The 17,012-nt window shown below is 41.4% G+C and overlaps 1 protein-coding gene across 1 annotated transcript; it reads right to left on the bottom strand.

Annotated features, from left to right (window-relative positions):
* Positions 1 to 234: 234 nt before the first annotated feature.
* On the bottom strand, positions 235 to 11,887 carry LOC137281310 (glycosyltransferase-like protein gnt13). Its single transcript, XM_067812485.1, has 8 exons — positions 11,831 to 11,887; positions 9,754 to 9,858; positions 8,864 to 8,941; positions 7,592 to 7,666; positions 6,727 to 6,981; positions 2,875 to 2,953; positions 1,949 to 2,586; positions 235 to 1,115 (listed from the first exon to the last, which is right to left on the bottom strand). Exons 2-8 carry the CDS (start codon positions 9,830 to 9,832, stop codon positions 1,036 to 1,038), a joined length of 1,284 nt encoding a protein of 427 aa, XP_067668586.1. The 5' UTR covers positions 9,833 to 9,858; positions 11,831 to 11,887; the 3' UTR covers positions 235 to 1,035.
* Between the last annotated feature and the right edge of the window lie 5,125 nt (positions 11,888 to 17,012).

Below are 17,012 nucleotides of genomic sequence, written 5' to 3'. Positions count from 1 at the left end.
TTTAAAACTCGACATATTGTTCAGTAAACTTAACAATAACACTATTTACTGCCCTAATCGGAGTTATTGTGTAATTGTCTCAGATCACGGATATGGAGATATAATTTCCATTGTCCTATATAGTAAATTTAGCTCAAAAGCGGATCGATGAATTGCAGTCTAGCTCGACAACTAATAAACATAATACTCAGTGAAACGCTGGCCCTAATCAAAACATCATACCAACTCTGTGAGGCCTTTTTAAAGGAATTTATGTCCTTTAAATACAAAAAAGTGTTCAACAAACTATAATTAAAATATTGACACAGTTCAGTATTTGTTACGAGGGAGGTGTTTAGAGGAAAGAACGGCATGCAGGTGTAAGAGCAAGTTAATTATTATTACCTGTGCTGTGACGTCTCAAACATTTCCCTCACACCTAGCTGTTCCTGTCTTTGTGCCTCTGTTCTTTACAATGACTAATGGTTTTGTAAATATCGGTTTCACAATGTTACCTATTATGTTTACCTGTACCTATCATTTCTAGTGATTAGAGAGAGAGGTAATAATAATAACAGCGTCTGGGTCTCCAGATATCCTAAAACCCCGTGAGAAAAGCATTTCACGAGCATGGAAATCGCGCGATACGACATATGCATTACAAATACTAACATAAGGGAATGTTATTCTGTCTTAATTTTACACTACAAAAGAAAGTTTTGTACAATCCATACTTTCTGGAAGCATATAAACTTGGGAAAGTGTTGTAATTGTGGGTCTCGGCGACTTTTATTCATGGATCTAATATTGAATTGCATTTCCTTAAGGAAATATAAATACTACGTAGTTTATACTCGAGTATGTGTGAATTCCTCATTTTTTACTTCTTCATTGAAGAGGCCCACAATGTAGACACTATATACACAGTTGACTGATAATATTCCTCAGTACGTATAGGTGTATACAGTTGGCGTTGCAAAACACAAATATACACAAAATGTTGTGTTCAGTGAACGTTCAAAGACCTAGAGACTTCGGTGACACATTTATCACAAATTATTTTCCTTTGTCGTCCGCGCTGTCTTCCGAACTCTCTGAAGAGTAGTCATCGTCAGAGTTAAGTCCCCTTGGTTTTGCTGCAACAGAAACCAACCAAATTCCCAGTGATAAAGATGCTGAAAATATTCAGTCAGTGTACCGAGCCTTGTCTTTGACATATCATAATGTTAAGACCCTTTGCAATCACAACTACGCCACGATTCATAAAAGTATATGTGCCTTTAGACGATGTTTGTTATAGGAACGTTCCTGCCTGAGACTGTATCTATATTCTAATACTTGTACCATGTAAAACAGTGATCACACATAATGACGCATTACGACAGTCAACCGGTTCAACATTGCAAACACCGAATCTTCTGTAACCAGCTTTCATGATAAGAGTATATTGCTTGTTAATTCTGTTCCAGGGGCTTCTTTCAGGAAGTAACATTTGCTAAGGTTAACATTAACTCCCATTCTTTAACATTGCACTAAGGTTACCTTAGTGACTTAATGCTTTGAATAGTTGATGAATTAGTAAAGACCTCCTGTAAGGTTCCTAAATACATTATTCCAGTGCGACAAATGTCCGGAGGAATGAACCGTACTCCAGCACAGTGGTTCGTATAAAGCAAAAACAAAGCTATATTCTTATTCACACCCTTTGTGAAAGTGAGCGACAATAATTTCTTTCACCAAGTGAGGGGCGAAATCTTAGCGCTACTGTAGAACTGACACTGGATCACTTTAACAGTCTGCAATTTATCTGGAGACAAGATATCCTTTCAGTTTCAGCTGAAAAAGCTGATTATGAACGAAATGGGAACTATAAAAATGCTACATTCTTATATGTTCTTTTTTTTTTAATTGTCTGAAGTACAGTTTCTTTTGAGTCTTTTTCAAAAATGTTATTGGACAATATACTTACAAAATGCAGCTTTAGCATTTCTTTGGTTTCGATCGCGGTCAGGATCATTCTCTTTCTTCTCAGCTGTCTCTCTGGTTTTGCTCAAAGCAGGACCTCTCTTTTGTTTGGTCGCTGCCTTCTGCGACCGCTTGTTGGTCTTACTGTCTTCGCTGTGCTCCGCGTCAGTGCTTGATGAGTCGCTACTGCTCGATGAGTCACTACTGCTCGACGAGTCACTACTCTGTGAGGAGCTACAGTCGGCTTTTTCGTTGTCGATGACGTTGGTTTTGGCGTTTGCCTTTTCATTGACTTTGGAGTTGGATTTGTCGCTGGATTTGGCGTTGGTGTTGACGTTGGCGTTTCCATCGGCGTTAGAGTTGGATTTGTTGCTCGAGTTTTCTTTGGCGTTCGCGTTGTCATTGACGTTGGAGTTAACTTTGTCACTGATGTTGTCATCAACGTTGGAGTTGTATTTGTCGCTGACGTCTGCGTTGGTTTCACGCCCGTTGTCTTTCTCTCTATGTTCTTTGTTGTCCATTTCTTTCGCACCTGTGGTGTTCCTGTCGTCGGAATTGTTCCTGTTCTTCTCGACGGCTGTTAAAGGCCGAGGACATCCTCTCTCTCGTTCATTGTTCCTGTTCCTCACAGAACCGGCTGTCCTGTAAATCGAAACATTAGCGATGTATAAGAACATTGATCTAATTACCATGGGCATCGCAATGAATGCAAATAAGAATGCTGTCGAAACAATGCTGTGCTGTGGAATGCTGTGGAAGCAAGTGTGGAAACAAGTGTGATGTGCTCGTACTCACTGCATACTGAACGTCACAACTAAATAGCTTTGTCAAAAAAGGTGACGGTTGGGAATCGAACAAAGCTACATCCGGTCAGGACACGTGTACTCTTAATATAAAATTAATGGATTTGTTTACTGAGTGAGTGCTTACCTCGCCCTGGGTGTACCTCGTACAATCCTTGGTAGTATCATCGTACACTTGGTAGACGACCATTGGTACTGCGGGGCCCCTGGAGAGAGAAGTTATTCAGAACAGTACCAAGCAGAGATTCCAACTCCTGTTCCAGACATTCAAGCTCCCATCGAACTAAGATTAGATCTGACATTGCTCTCTTACACGTACTCCTGTCAGATGGTAAAGGAGATTTAATGCCTGAGTTGTACGAATATTTCCGAGAACTCTCCTTCATATAATTTCATCAATAAACAATAAAATGAACTCGGGTACAAACGCTATAATGTTAACAGTTTTGGCATGTCTCTATCATTGTTACATGTAGCCCAGGAATTGATGTAACATCTACTAATGGCAATATTGCAGTTCTTCTTCATCCAACTTCTAAATGGCAATGTTACAGCCATATGGAGATGAAAGCATTGTAAATAATGAGTAAGGTATACCTCGGTTATAAAGAGATTTTTTTAGAGAAATACACCGGTCGAAGATGTGAGTGAGTGGGTATTGTTTTACGCCGCTTTTAGCAGTATTGACTTCACACATGTAGGGAATCCAACCCGGGTCGTCTGAGTCTAGACGACCCCACAGCCCCGACACAATTTGATGGGGTTTTTTTCTGTAGGCTGTCAACGGAAACCTTTTTCTCGATTTCCGCATTTCCCTATCTTCCTTGTTACGGTATTAAATGATGGATAATGAATGTGTGGAATTGGAAAGGTCTTTTGACTACTCATGAGTCCATGGCTGTTCTAGTGTGGATAAACGCATGAGTCTATCAGAGGGCCCATGGACATTTATACATGCATAACTACACAGTAATTCAACAATGGCCTATTCAGTGCACTCAATCAACTTGCTTAGCCGCTGTCTCAAGGTCATGTACTGACTAATACAAAGCTTCCTTCATATGTCAGTATGTTCGCATCCCCAGACGTCTGGTCATCCCACAGTGTCCTCAACTTCATGCACAATGTCATGCTTCAATGACCAAGAGGTCATTGTCTGACTATAATTGTGGACTTGTGGACACCTGACTTATCCGTGAATCATGCAGCTGCTTGATAATAACAACCCATCTGCACTGCTGTGAAGAGATAGATTGTCAATGTAAGAGAATCATGTATAAACTTCCTTCTTCCGCCCCACCCCGTTTCATTAGCAATATTCATTTAGTTTGACGGAGAACATTTCAATGAGACAAGGAATTTATTATTTTTATAATAACTGATATACAAATGAAAGAAAAGTATCGCAACACCCTATATTTCAATAGTACCAACATTCTACCATAACAAACGAAATTATCCAAACCTAAATTTAACTTACTTTCAGGATGAAGGGATGCTCAAGGAATAATTAAATGGCAAATCTAAACACTAACAGAATGAAAAACTGATGTTTATTCAGTGAAGCACTTATGGCAAAAATTCCTCCATTTTGAAATGCCGTACTACTTTAACCAGCGCGGTCATGTGTAAGGTTCTGTTAAACAGTGTTCAAGGAATTACAGAGGTAGTAGGAAGTAGCAATAACCGAGCACAATGTCAAAATGTGTAACTTCCTAATAGGTAGTAACATCCCTGGCCAAAGTGCCTGTTTCAAGCTAGAATTTGTCTTTGAGCTATAGCGTTCTATTCTTAATGAGGGGTTTTCCAATACATCACGATTTTGTACTGGAATATGGGGTATCACTGGCGCATCACTGGCGTATTCTGCGATCCAAGGCGGGGAGAGGTAGAATTGCTACTACCTGTGGAAGAAATTACGCCTCGTACAGAATGTGACCTAGCATTGTCGTCCGTGAAGACTGACCTTGTGTTGAGAGGATGGTCATCGAAATGTGGTACAACAGCCTTATCTAGGACGACAGACATGAACCGTTACCTGATCGTCATTGACTGTAAACTGTTTTTTCATCCCGCCAGCTCGCTGTACATCACAACGACCAACGTTCATAACGAACGTTCGTTCTGACTTAAGTTTAACTGATTATAGTTACGTGGATTAGAACCAACGACTATCACAGCTGAGGGAGTCAACCCTTGACAGTGAATAAGAGCAGTTTTGGTAGCTGGGCCCCGGAATATTCATTGGTGACGAATGCTTGAGAAGGACGAACTGGGATTTCTTACGTACAGTTTGTTTGTCTCCAAATAAGCACGGTTAATTGCAAAATAACTCAAAACCGTGAATAGTCCTTTAAATGTACATACGGTACACGATAATCTGTGCTTTGATATTTTCTACCAGTCACTGGAAAATATTATGTAGGAGTGTATATAAGATGGCACCGTAAACGGAGGAGGCACGACTGCCAGAATAACAGCACAAACGCGCACGTACTACACAACGGTACAGGGAGTGAGGGTATAAGAGGGGTCTTCTCATGGTAATTTTAGTAGCAACGATAAGTCGTTTCATGCTCTTCATAAATGAGACACAACAACACGCACCTGCATACAAGTGTTGTAAATGCTAAATGCTATACACCAATCAAATACAGAGATCGCAGACCATTGTATGCAGTATCTAAGGTCAGTTTTCATCCTTCCTCAGTGCACAAAACACACTGACCTCGTTTTAGGCGTTGGCAGGACATAAAGTCCCAGTCTGCTTTGAGTCACCCCACTTCAGTCCACTTTCATTCGGGTTTATGATTTGGGAAATAGTGGCACAAGGCCTATCGCTACAGTTGGCATGTAAACATTAATTCCTTTTTATGGGCGCCGACAAGCTTTACAGTAATAACAATAACTCCACTTTCTATACAGTCAATTTTGAATAATTCTCAATGACAAGAGACACAGGAGGGTGCATTTCATAACATTACTCCAAAAGTTAACCCTTGCAGTGTTCAGTGCTCCGTTTACGTGAATACACAACGCAGTATTGGTGTTGTAGATGGTTGCTTCTGTTAGAAACGTGGTTTGTATGCGAGTGTCATGTGGGTGTTTGAATAAGTCAATACAAACTGCGCAACCTTTCGCCACACTACTATTACTGCTGCTGGTACAGATACTGCTGGTGTTACTACTACTGTTGATACTACTGCTACTTCTATTACGCCCGTGAAGATCCGGGTTAGAATTGATATTCAGTAACTCATGCTTGCCTTAAGAGGCGACTACTGGCATCGGGTGGTTCAGGCGCGCCCGTTCAGGCTCACTGACGTGTTGACATATGTAATTGTACCCCATTTGTGTAGACTAGCGGGGTTGTTCAAGCAGATAATGCCGGATATTACTTCTACGGCTTCTGCTACTGCTTTTTATCCGATTCTGTGACGCCATCGAACTTCATGCACGTCCACCAGGCGTTTATGCAACTACAGACTTAGGCGGTGGTTTAGCCTAGTGGTTACAGCGTTCCCTTGTCACGCGATAAACCCGGGTTCGATTCCACACATGGGTACAATGTGTGAAGCTCATTTCTGGTGTATTTCGCAGCGATATTGTTTGAATATTGCTTAAAAGTCTTGTAAAACCATACTCACTCGCTTATTTGGAAATCTCTAAATATTAATGCACACGTAGCGAGTGAGTATAGTTTAAAACCACTAGAACAATATCTCATTTATATCATGATATGTTAGCTTGAGAAAGAAGACGACGCACAAATGATGCAGCACCGAAATATGTACCACCAGGTAGAAATCCACTAGCACATATCGTAATAGCTAACTAAGAATCATAATCAGGAAGTATCTGACACAAACCCGTAAAAGTAATATCCTGACACGAAAAGGGAAAAAACTCCACGAATATGGAACAGTTCAGTATGATCATTTGGTTCAAATTTCAATAATTAAAACAGCTGACCCCTCACCTGGAATTGGTCTCTCGTGCGCCCGTTTGTAAAGATTCAGGATATTGTTCCCACAATACACTCTTCCGGCGGAACACAGCCTCCTTTTGAGACGTTTGGACATGAACTCGTCGTCTAACTTCAAGATATTCTGCAAGGCCTCTGGAACGCCATAGCCGTCAGTTCGTCGTGAACGAGACGGTTCCACGGTCAAAGTGAGAGGTAGGTCGTCAAAGCTTACAAAACATGCCGTATGATGATTAGTGTTAACGTTACCTGTGGACACAGAGACGAAACACCTAATGTGAACACGGATGAATTCCACATATTAATTACTCTTGAAATGTTGATAGTATCCGTAATCTTCATGCACAAACCAATCCCTACTATTCCGCTCATCACGTCGAAGACCCAGGTTCGATTCCCTAGATGGTACACTATGTAAGGCCCATCCCCGGTGTCCCCCACCGCGATATTGCAGGAATATTGCTACAAGCGGCGTAAAACTATACTCACCGACTCACTCACTTAATAAAATTTCTTTCGCAGTAAAACATAAGCAAACTTCACTAACAACGCTGATAAAAATTAAACAAAAACGCTTGAAGTTACTATACTTTGAATGATTTGTAGTTGCAAAAAAATTGTCAAATGCTTAAAAGCACTGAACTGTGGTTCTCAAAAACACAGAAAAAAGTAAACGTTTTTGAGAAGACAGAGTGAGTTTCAGCAATATCGGTAAGACACTCCATACATGGGCTTCACACATTATACCTATGTGGGGAATCTAACTCGGGTCGATGGCGTTATGAACGATGACTTAAACCACAGGGCTACCCCAACGCCCCTCATACCTCTTGACTACCGCTATAGTAAACTGACTTACTGTGAGGCGGCAGGTGGTGTGAGTGGTGAGACGTCACTGGCCGTGCGGTCCTCCTTCTCGAATAACTGATTCTCTCTGAAACAGGTATCATTATGTGAGTGAGTATAGTTCACACCAGAAATGAATGTGAGTTAGAAACGTGTGGGGAATCAAACGCAAGTCTTCGGCGGTCTGGGCGAGCACCAGCACTGTCAGTGTTAAATAGTGCTGCTTTTTATGATGCTAACTCCCTGAATTGAAACGGATAGTTTGATGTGTCTACCCCGTTCAAACAAACCAGAGGCCCAGTCTCACCAAAGGCGCCGTGTGAAGTGCAGCTGGTGTTGCTGGTACTATAATGAGGTGATAGGTTAGCCTGGAACTGGTGATGTGTTCGATTCTGTCGGATCAGTCGGTTAAGCCTTTCATTTTAAGTCAATAATTCTAAAAGAGGTGTAAAATCATATTCATCATAATCATCCAGGTTAGCCTGGAACTCGTGATGTGTTCGATTCTGTCGGATCAGTCGGTTAAGTCAATAATTCTAAAAGAGGTGTAAAATCCTATTCGGTCACTCCTATATCCCGTTGTTATCCTCATGGACAGTAGTATGGTGACCTACCTTCAGTTGTTGGTGATTTATAGCCCACTTTTATTTTGTACTGTCTCCAGTGGTTTAATTTCACGATAGCGTACTAGTTTTAAATTTATATATCTGTGACACTCCAGTATATTTAATGTCCTTCGATGACAGGTTTTTACGTATGTTGATTTTAACATAAATATAAATTAAATTGTTCTTGTCACGATGTTGCTAGTGTGACTCTAAATATTAACTCACCCACTCACTATTGTCCCCGCGGAAGTATCTTTAACCATTAACTAACATTCATTCAATGATCTTTTACTTTAATTCTTTACAACTATTTGTATATTTGGAAAACGCTAATTCATTCTTCTTGATCAGTGTGGCATTAAACACGATGTACTCTTTGTGTGTTTGCTATTTAACGGCGTACGCCCCAATGTTTCAGCCATAAGACTGTTGCCTGCAAATAATCAGGTCTGCGCCAGATATTCCAGTGATTGGCATGAGCGTGAATCTACGCAGTTGGGATCAGATGACATGCACCACCAGGTCAGCCTGCCTGACCTGACCCGATCCCGATAGCCACCTCTTACGACAAGCATGGGCTGCTGAAGACCACCTGTAACCCGGATGTTCACGGAAGACATGCATGGTTTGCCGACGACCAACTGATCATTACAGGTGTCGAATCTCCCTGTACTTACTCTGTGGCGTCAGTCTCGGATGTGTATCATAGGAAGTCTCAGGACGTGATACAGAGTATCTCGAATAATCCTCAAACCCTGAAAACAGATATAGAAGGCGAAAGGGATATTTCAGCCATTCCTATTATGGAGTCCTTGCGGTTGGAGAAAAGGATTGGGCACATGTTATCCAACTTAGAAAGCCCTCTCCCGGAGGAGACCTTCTTCTTTTTTTTTTTTTTTTTTTTTTTTTTTTTTTTTTTGTGGTTTGTGCAAAGTCTGGGTTCTCTCTGAGTTGTTCGATGATCTCAAATTTTAAATCACTCTTGCCATGATGTTCCGAAGTGCGGCAGGTTTTTCACGTTTGTGGGTAATATCGGCGTAGTGTCCTGTTACTCTGATTCTGAAACATCTTTTAGTTTCACCAATATATTGTTTCTTGCAGCGTTTGCAAGTTAGTAGGTATACTACGTTCCGAGGCTGGCAAGTCTAGCTTCTTTTATTGAAGACCTTATTTTTTTACAACTTATGAAATTGTCACTGCTTGTTAGTAAATTGCAATTATTAGTCATTGTTTGAAATTATCTCTCTCGCCCTCGCAAAGTTGGCAATTTGGCCAGTATTTGTGGTAATTGTCAAGGATAATTCAGACTGGCTCTGAAAACAGATGTTAGCTTGACAATATGTCATCCAACTAGCAACATCATTGATAGGAACGTGTCACGGTATCACCTACTTTCCTCTCCTCATACCTCCCCCCACTCTCTCTCTCTCTCTTCTCTCCGACTTTCTCTTCAACCCCACTCTCCTCCTCTCTCGCCCTCTCTGTAGCTCCATCCCCCACCCCACCCCATCCCCCCACCCCTCTCTCTCTCTCTCTCTCTCTCTCTCTCTCTCTCTCTCTCTCATACCACTATTAGAACGTTGTCTCGAGGTGTGATGCGTGGTCTTCGGTCGAGGAGTGGTCAATTGCTGCGCATGAGCCGCCATGACGTCATACCCAGAACGCCGCCCGTCTGTAATGAGTAAGAAAAGTGAGTATGACTCTACTACGCAACCCCGCCTCATCCCCCCCCCCCCCTCCCACACACATACACACAACACACCACCCTTACCCCAATATATATATATTGGGGGTTGCAACTTGCATCTTGGCGGTGGTGGTGGTAGTCAAACAAGATTGACTCTATGCTCTTTTATTGATACTTGGGCATTTTCCTGACAACTGTATATCTGAATCTTGAAAATAGCCACAACTGTTAACGTCACATGACCTAAGTTATCAGCCCTACAAAAAGGGTAATTGTTTTCCATGTTTTCTTTAGTTTTTCGTTCAGTTTTAGCGGTTTAGATTTGCCATCTAATTACATATCACACGGGTGGAAATTTAAAGTGAAAATGGGGGTTGGGTAAGTTATATTGGATCTGTTGTGGATAATGGTAACTCACTGATGGCTCGTTGCGATACTCTTTTTCACTTGTGTAGTCGCAAAATTTCTAAGTGGCACGTTAAACAACGAAAACATATACACTTCCAGGACAACCTATATTCCTTCATGGAAATCTAACCATGCTTGTAGGCGAAACAGAAACTACTTAAAAATTCAAAAGTTCACAATTATAAATTAACAAAATTGTGTACTCGCCACCCTAGAAGCACATCACCCGTCACAATTCTTTGTTTTGAATGTTTGAAAAACCAATGATTCGGGCAGTTTTCCTTGACCTGGAAACGACGCTGTCCACAAGTTCACAAGGTGTATGCACAGGACGACCATGGCCATGCAACGTTGTGTTTCTACACTTTTTTCACGGGTGACCGAATGACCGAGACAGAGATGAACTGAACTGTCAGCTCTGATCTAGTTATATAACAGGACTGTAAAATTACTAAAGTAGGAGACAGTAATTATAGCGGTAGGAGCCAGTAATTGACCCCGTCCTTAGTAATGTGATCTGACGTATGTATGTGTGTGTGTGTGTGTGTGTGTGTGTGTGTGTGTGTGTGTGTGTGTGTGTGTGTGTGTGTGTGTGTGTGTGTGTGTGTGTGTGTGTGTGTGTGTGTGTGTGTGTGTACACTTTCATTTATGAGTGGATTAGAATTAGAATACACTGCACGTTTCATGTTTCCCTTGATACAACAAGGAGGTGGAGGTCCCTGCACTTGTACGCATCTTTGCGGCAGAACTGGGGGTGGTTTCACAACGGGGGACACCAGAAGTGGGGAGAATCGAACTCGGATCTTCGGCGTGACGCTTTAGCCACTAGGCTACCCCTAACACGCTGTTAGTTGGATTAGTGCCTATTTGATAGTGCTTGCGCGTTGATACATCACGCGATATTTTCAAACAAACACATACAGCACATGGACAACATGTCCCCGATCATTCCTTGCTGAAAGTGGGTAAAGTGTTTGAAGCCCATTTCAGGAGTTCCCCGCCCTGATATTGCTTGAATATTGCTGAAAGCGGCGTAAAACCATATTCACTCTCTTTAATCATAAAATACAACAGAACTCATCTAAGGTCAACATGATAAGGAAAGTGATTTCTAACAGTTTCAGTAGAAGCTACTGAGACTGCTAATTAGTATCTTAGTCTCCATTAAGGTCAGTGGCCAGATGAATAAATTCTGCTTGACAGGTCAGTAAACAATGTCTCAACCCGCCTTTAATCACATCACGCTGTCTTCGAGATCGAGAACAAATTCATTAAATCCCCCGGGTGTCATTACGTAGAGTAATCGAATACTTTTTTGTTTATGTTCTCTGTCGGTAACAACTGATATGTTTCAGCAACATAAAATCAATGCGATCAGTTCAATTATTAAACACTGTGAAAGTCTATGTACATAAAATATTACATTGATCGGTGTCTGTGGTATATTTCACGACTAATGAATCCTAAACTCCCTTGACGGTATATATTGCAATATATCGTATAGGACAGTAATGTGGATTATGAATCAATAAGAACAATATATACATACATTGTCAAACGGTAGATCCGAAGTAGCTATATCAATCTATCAAGTCTGAACGATGTCACTGGCATGTCGATTTCAAAATTGGTCGTTACAACAAACTAACAGAGTGCAGAGATATCAGCGATTCGTTTGTCAATAGAGCATTAAACACTTCGCCAGTTACGCCGTGGCTGGACAATACAGCCTACCCACTGATCATATCAGATTTACAATATTGTATCGTAGGGTGTATTAACCTGTACCATGAGATTTGAATAGTGCCGGCTTTCGGCGCGCATGTGCGTAGTGTCATGTATTTTGCGTTGTCCCAGTTTGTCAAGGGTTACTGGTATGGATACAATCAGTATTTCACAGCTACCCACAGTGGCAGTCTCGCTCACGGATCTGTTGCTTGACTATATCATACCACAAAGACTTGTTATGTGCCCGTCAGACTGTGTCATGTAAAAATGCTAAAATTCTCTAAAATGCTAAAATTACTCAAGAAATATAGTTGAACCCTGCTATCTCGGACAGCTTTACTACAGACATATACGTATAGTTGAACCTTGCTAGCCCGGACAGCTTTACTACAGAAACATACGTATAGTTGAACCTTGCTATCTCGGACACCTTTACTACAGAAGTATACGTATAGTTTGACCTTGCTAGCCTGGACAGCTTTACTACAGAAATATACGTATAGTTTGACCTTGCTATCTCGGACAGCTTTACTACAGAAATATACGTATAGTTGAACCTTGCTATCTCGGACAGCTTTACTACAGAAATATACGTATAGTTGAACCTTGCTATCTCGGACAGCTTTACTACAGAAATATACGTATAGTTGAACCTTGCTATATCGGACAGCTTTACTACAGAAATATACGTATAGTTGGACCTTGCTACCTCGGACAGCTTTACTACAGAAATATACGTATAGTTGAACCTTGCTATCTCGGACAGCTTTACTACAGAAATATACGTATAGTTGGACCTTGCTAGCCCGGACAGCTTTACTACAGAAATATACGTATAGTTGAACCTTGCTATCTCGGACAGCTTTACTGCAGAAATATACGTATAGTTGAACCTTGCTATCTCGGACAGCTTTACTGCAGAAATATACGTATAGTTGAACCTTGCTATCTCGGACACCTTTACTACAGAGATATACGTACAGTTGAACCTTGCTATCTCGGACAGCTTTACTACAGAAATATACGTATAGTTGAACCTTGCTATCTCGGACAGCTTTACTACAGAAATATACGTATAGTTGGACCTTGCTATCTCGGACAGCTTTACTGCAGAAATATACGTATAGTTGAACCTTGCTATCCCGGACAGATTTACTACAGAAATATACGTATAGTTGGACCTTGCTATCTCGGACAGCTTTACTGCAGAAATATACGTATAGTTGAACCTTGCTATCTCGGACACCTTTACTACAGTAATATACCTATAGTTGAACCTTGCTATCTCGGACAGCTTTACTACAGAAATATACGTATAGTTGGACCTTGCTATCCCGGACAGCTTTACTGCAGAGATATACGTATAGTTGGACCTTGCTAGCCCGGACAGCTTTACTACAGAAATATACGTATAGTTGGACCTTGCTGTCTCGGACAGCTTTACTACAGAAATATACGTATAGTTTGACCTTGCTATCTCGGACAGCTTTACTACAGAAATATACGTATAGTTGAACCTTGCTATCTCGGACAGCTTTTCTACAGAAATATACGTATAGTTGAACCTTGCTATCTCGGACAGCTTTACTACAGAAATATACGTATAGTTGGACCTTGCTATCTCGGACACCTTTACTACAGAAATATACGTACAGTTGAACCTTGCTATCTCGGACACCTTTACTACAGAAATATACGTATAGTTGGACCTTGCTATCTCGGACACCTTTACTACAGAAATATACGTACAGTTGAACCTTGCTATCTCGGACAGCTTTACTACAGAAATATACGTACAGTGGAACCTTGCTATCTTGGACAGCTTTACTACAGAAATATACGTATAGTTGAACCTTGCTATCTCGGACAGCTTTACTACAGAAATATACGTATAGTTGAACCTTGCTATCTCGGACAGCTTTACTACAGAAATATACGTACAGTTGGGATAACAGGAAGCTAGTATAGAACTAATTGTTAATAGATGGGTAGTTCGGACGATGTTCACCATTGTTGACTCAAACGTAGATTGTTGAGCATATAACCCGGAGATATAATTGACCCTTTACCATATTAAGCTACTCAAGTTGATCCCAGGCAACATTACAGCAAATTAAGAAACATGTCCTCCAGCTGAATTCACCACACACGCAGAGTAAAGTTAGAGTTTCGTTCCGTGGACGTCTCGGTAATCTGAGATGTGAGATCAATGATTGGTGTCGAATATGTCCCTCGGGAGCTGAGTTTCACCGAAATGTAAAGGTCAAAGACCTCCATCGCCTCAGGCATTTCTTTGGCATATACCTGACACACTGAAATATAATCATAGTACTGTCAAAGCGAATATATACCAAACCCACTCGCATTGTTTCCATGGCTCTTAGAGATATCCACAATTGGGTTACTGTTGGCACATCCCCACGGAAAACGTATATTTTACGTGCGCTTACTTTGACGTCATGAACACGATTGCCTCCCTTGATATAAAACGCCAAAACAGCGGTTATACATACCGGTATCAAGAATCATTGATGGCTCCAGGCCCCAATTTCTCGAGTTTGGCAGTTTGAAACAGCTGAATTTTTAACTAAAACGCAAAAACAACTTAGTAGTCTATCCACCAAGTTCAAATTGCATTTTTTGTCTACCATGGGTGAGATTATTATCGATTTTAGTTCATTCTGGGAAATGATTTCGAGAGATCGGGGCCAGGCGTTCGAGGAACGCTCGGCTTGGGTGAGAGTGAAGACTGGGTTAGTTGCTTGATATTTACCTTTTCACGAACACCTGGCATCATTACTATTTGATGATGACTAACACAACAAACCTCATGACACAGCCGGTATCGTACAGTAGACTTGCGTGTATAAGGTGGAAATGGATCAGATTGGTGCTCTCTTCATGGCTGGTTAGATGCTTTGTACAGTACCTCGTGAAGATAAGGATTAAAACTGATCTTCAGCAACTGATACTTGTCCAAAGAGGTGACTAACGGGATCGTGTCCGACTCGCTGACTTGGCTGACACACGCCATCATATCCCATTTGCGCGGATCGACTGTCATGTTGTTGATCACTGGTTTGTCTGGTCGAAACAAACCACCACCTTATAGCTAGAATAGGGAGTGCGGCGTTAAACCAACACTGGGAAGAATCCATGGCCCGATGTGTTGACAGCTCTCAAGTGGCGTCTTTTAACATCACGCGACCTTAGTACAAATCTGACATGCTTTATAGATGCGGGAGCAGGTTGTTATAATGGTAGGTCTTGTTCAGTGTGCGCCATCTCAAACCGCCCGGAGGTTGTTGTTGTTGTGGAGAGGGGTTCAGTGCCTGAATGAAACCACTTTCCGTTGCCATTGCTGAAATATTGTTACAAGCCGCGTAAAACTAAATTAAACTCTATCACTCAAACCAGCTAGGCAGACCAAAACACTATTTACATATCTGCGTGATCATGGCAATTAGGAAAGCTGTTGTGGATATCATTCACCCGTTAGCTGAATATATGAATGTGCACAGCGGTGTGACTAAACAACATTGTTTGGACTATTACAATGGTCTGGTTAAAGAGTGTCTTGTCATGCAATGTTGGAGGCCGTGTCCCTGTTTGTTATGTGCATACGTTTTCAAACTTTTTTCTCCTGATGATCAAGGCACAAAAGGATTTGCCATGGATAAACAATGCACAGGTCTTCAAGAAGACATTGTCGTTGTAGGGTAGAATTAGTCTTTAAGCAGAACAGATGAAGTCAGAACGTATACTGTTGGTGCTGAGCAGAATATGTATTCATGAAGTAAATGCGTTGGTACAGAGAAAAATTAACCTTCACGAAATACAGTGTCGGCATAGAGCAGAACAAGACTTCGCGAAGTAGAGTATGGTTAAAAAGCAAATAAGACTTCATGAAATATAGTGCAGGTGTAGAGCAGAATACGTCTTCACGACGCGTATCATGTTGATGTAGAGCAGGGAGTACAGTGATGTTATAGAGCAGAACACGTTTTCGCGGCGTATAATGTTGATATATAGCAGGGAGTACAGTGATGTCATAGAGCAGAACACGTATTCACGGCGTATAATGTTGATGTAGAGCAGAATACGTCTTCACGAAATAGAAAAGGTGTAGAAAAGAACACGTCCTCACGATGTAGAGCAGAACAAACCATCACGATGTACAATGTTGTTATAGAGCAGAACAAATCTTCACGACCTACACTGTTGATGTAGAGCAGAACAAATCTTCACGACCTACACTGTTGATGTAGAGCAGAACAAACCATCACGACCTACACTGTTGATGTAGAGCAGAACAAATCTTCACGACCTACACTGTTGATGTAGAGCAGAACAAACCATCACGACCTACACTGTTGATGTAGAGCAGAACAAATCTTCACGACCTACACTGTTGATGTAGCGCAGAACAAACCATCACGACCTACACTGTTGATGTAGAGCAGAACAAATCTTCACGACCTACACTGTTGATGTAGAGCAGAACAAATCATCACGATGTTGTTATAGAGCAGAACACGTCTTCACGGCGTTTAATGTCAGTGTGGAGCAGAACACGTCTCTACGAAATAGAACTTCATGAAGTACAGTGTTGTTATAGAGCAGAGCACGGCTTCACGACGTATATTGTTGGCATTACGTCTTCATGAAGTATAATGTCTTCACGACTTATGGTGGAATTGAGTGCAGTGCTGGATTTCACCAACAAGTACATGTTATTTCAAGTTACAGAGAACATTTCTAGGACCATATGCTAGGTGCTAACTCGTTTGTAACGTGTTACTACACAGTCTGCCCTGTGACCTCCCTGACCAGGAGTCCGTTATTTAATAGCCAATCCGATATAACTGCAAAGGTCATCCTAAAATCGCGAGCAGTTACTTTCTGACTTTCTATGAACCATCACTGGCGACAACAGTACCTGGTGTGTCCATTCTTCGCACGGATACCATCCAAGCGCTTCCTCCTCCTCATTCTGGCAATCA

This window comes from Haliotis asinina, chromosome 1 (assembly GCF_037392515.1).
Source record: "Haliotis asinina isolate JCU_RB_2024 chromosome 1, JCU_Hal_asi_v2, whole genome shotgun sequence".
Taxonomy (NCBI): Eukaryota; Metazoa; Mollusca; class Gastropoda; order Lepetellida; family Haliotidae; genus Haliotis; species Haliotis asinina.
The sequence above is the reverse complement of the archived record's forward strand: the minus strand, read 5'-3'. Positions and strand labels throughout refer to the sequence as shown.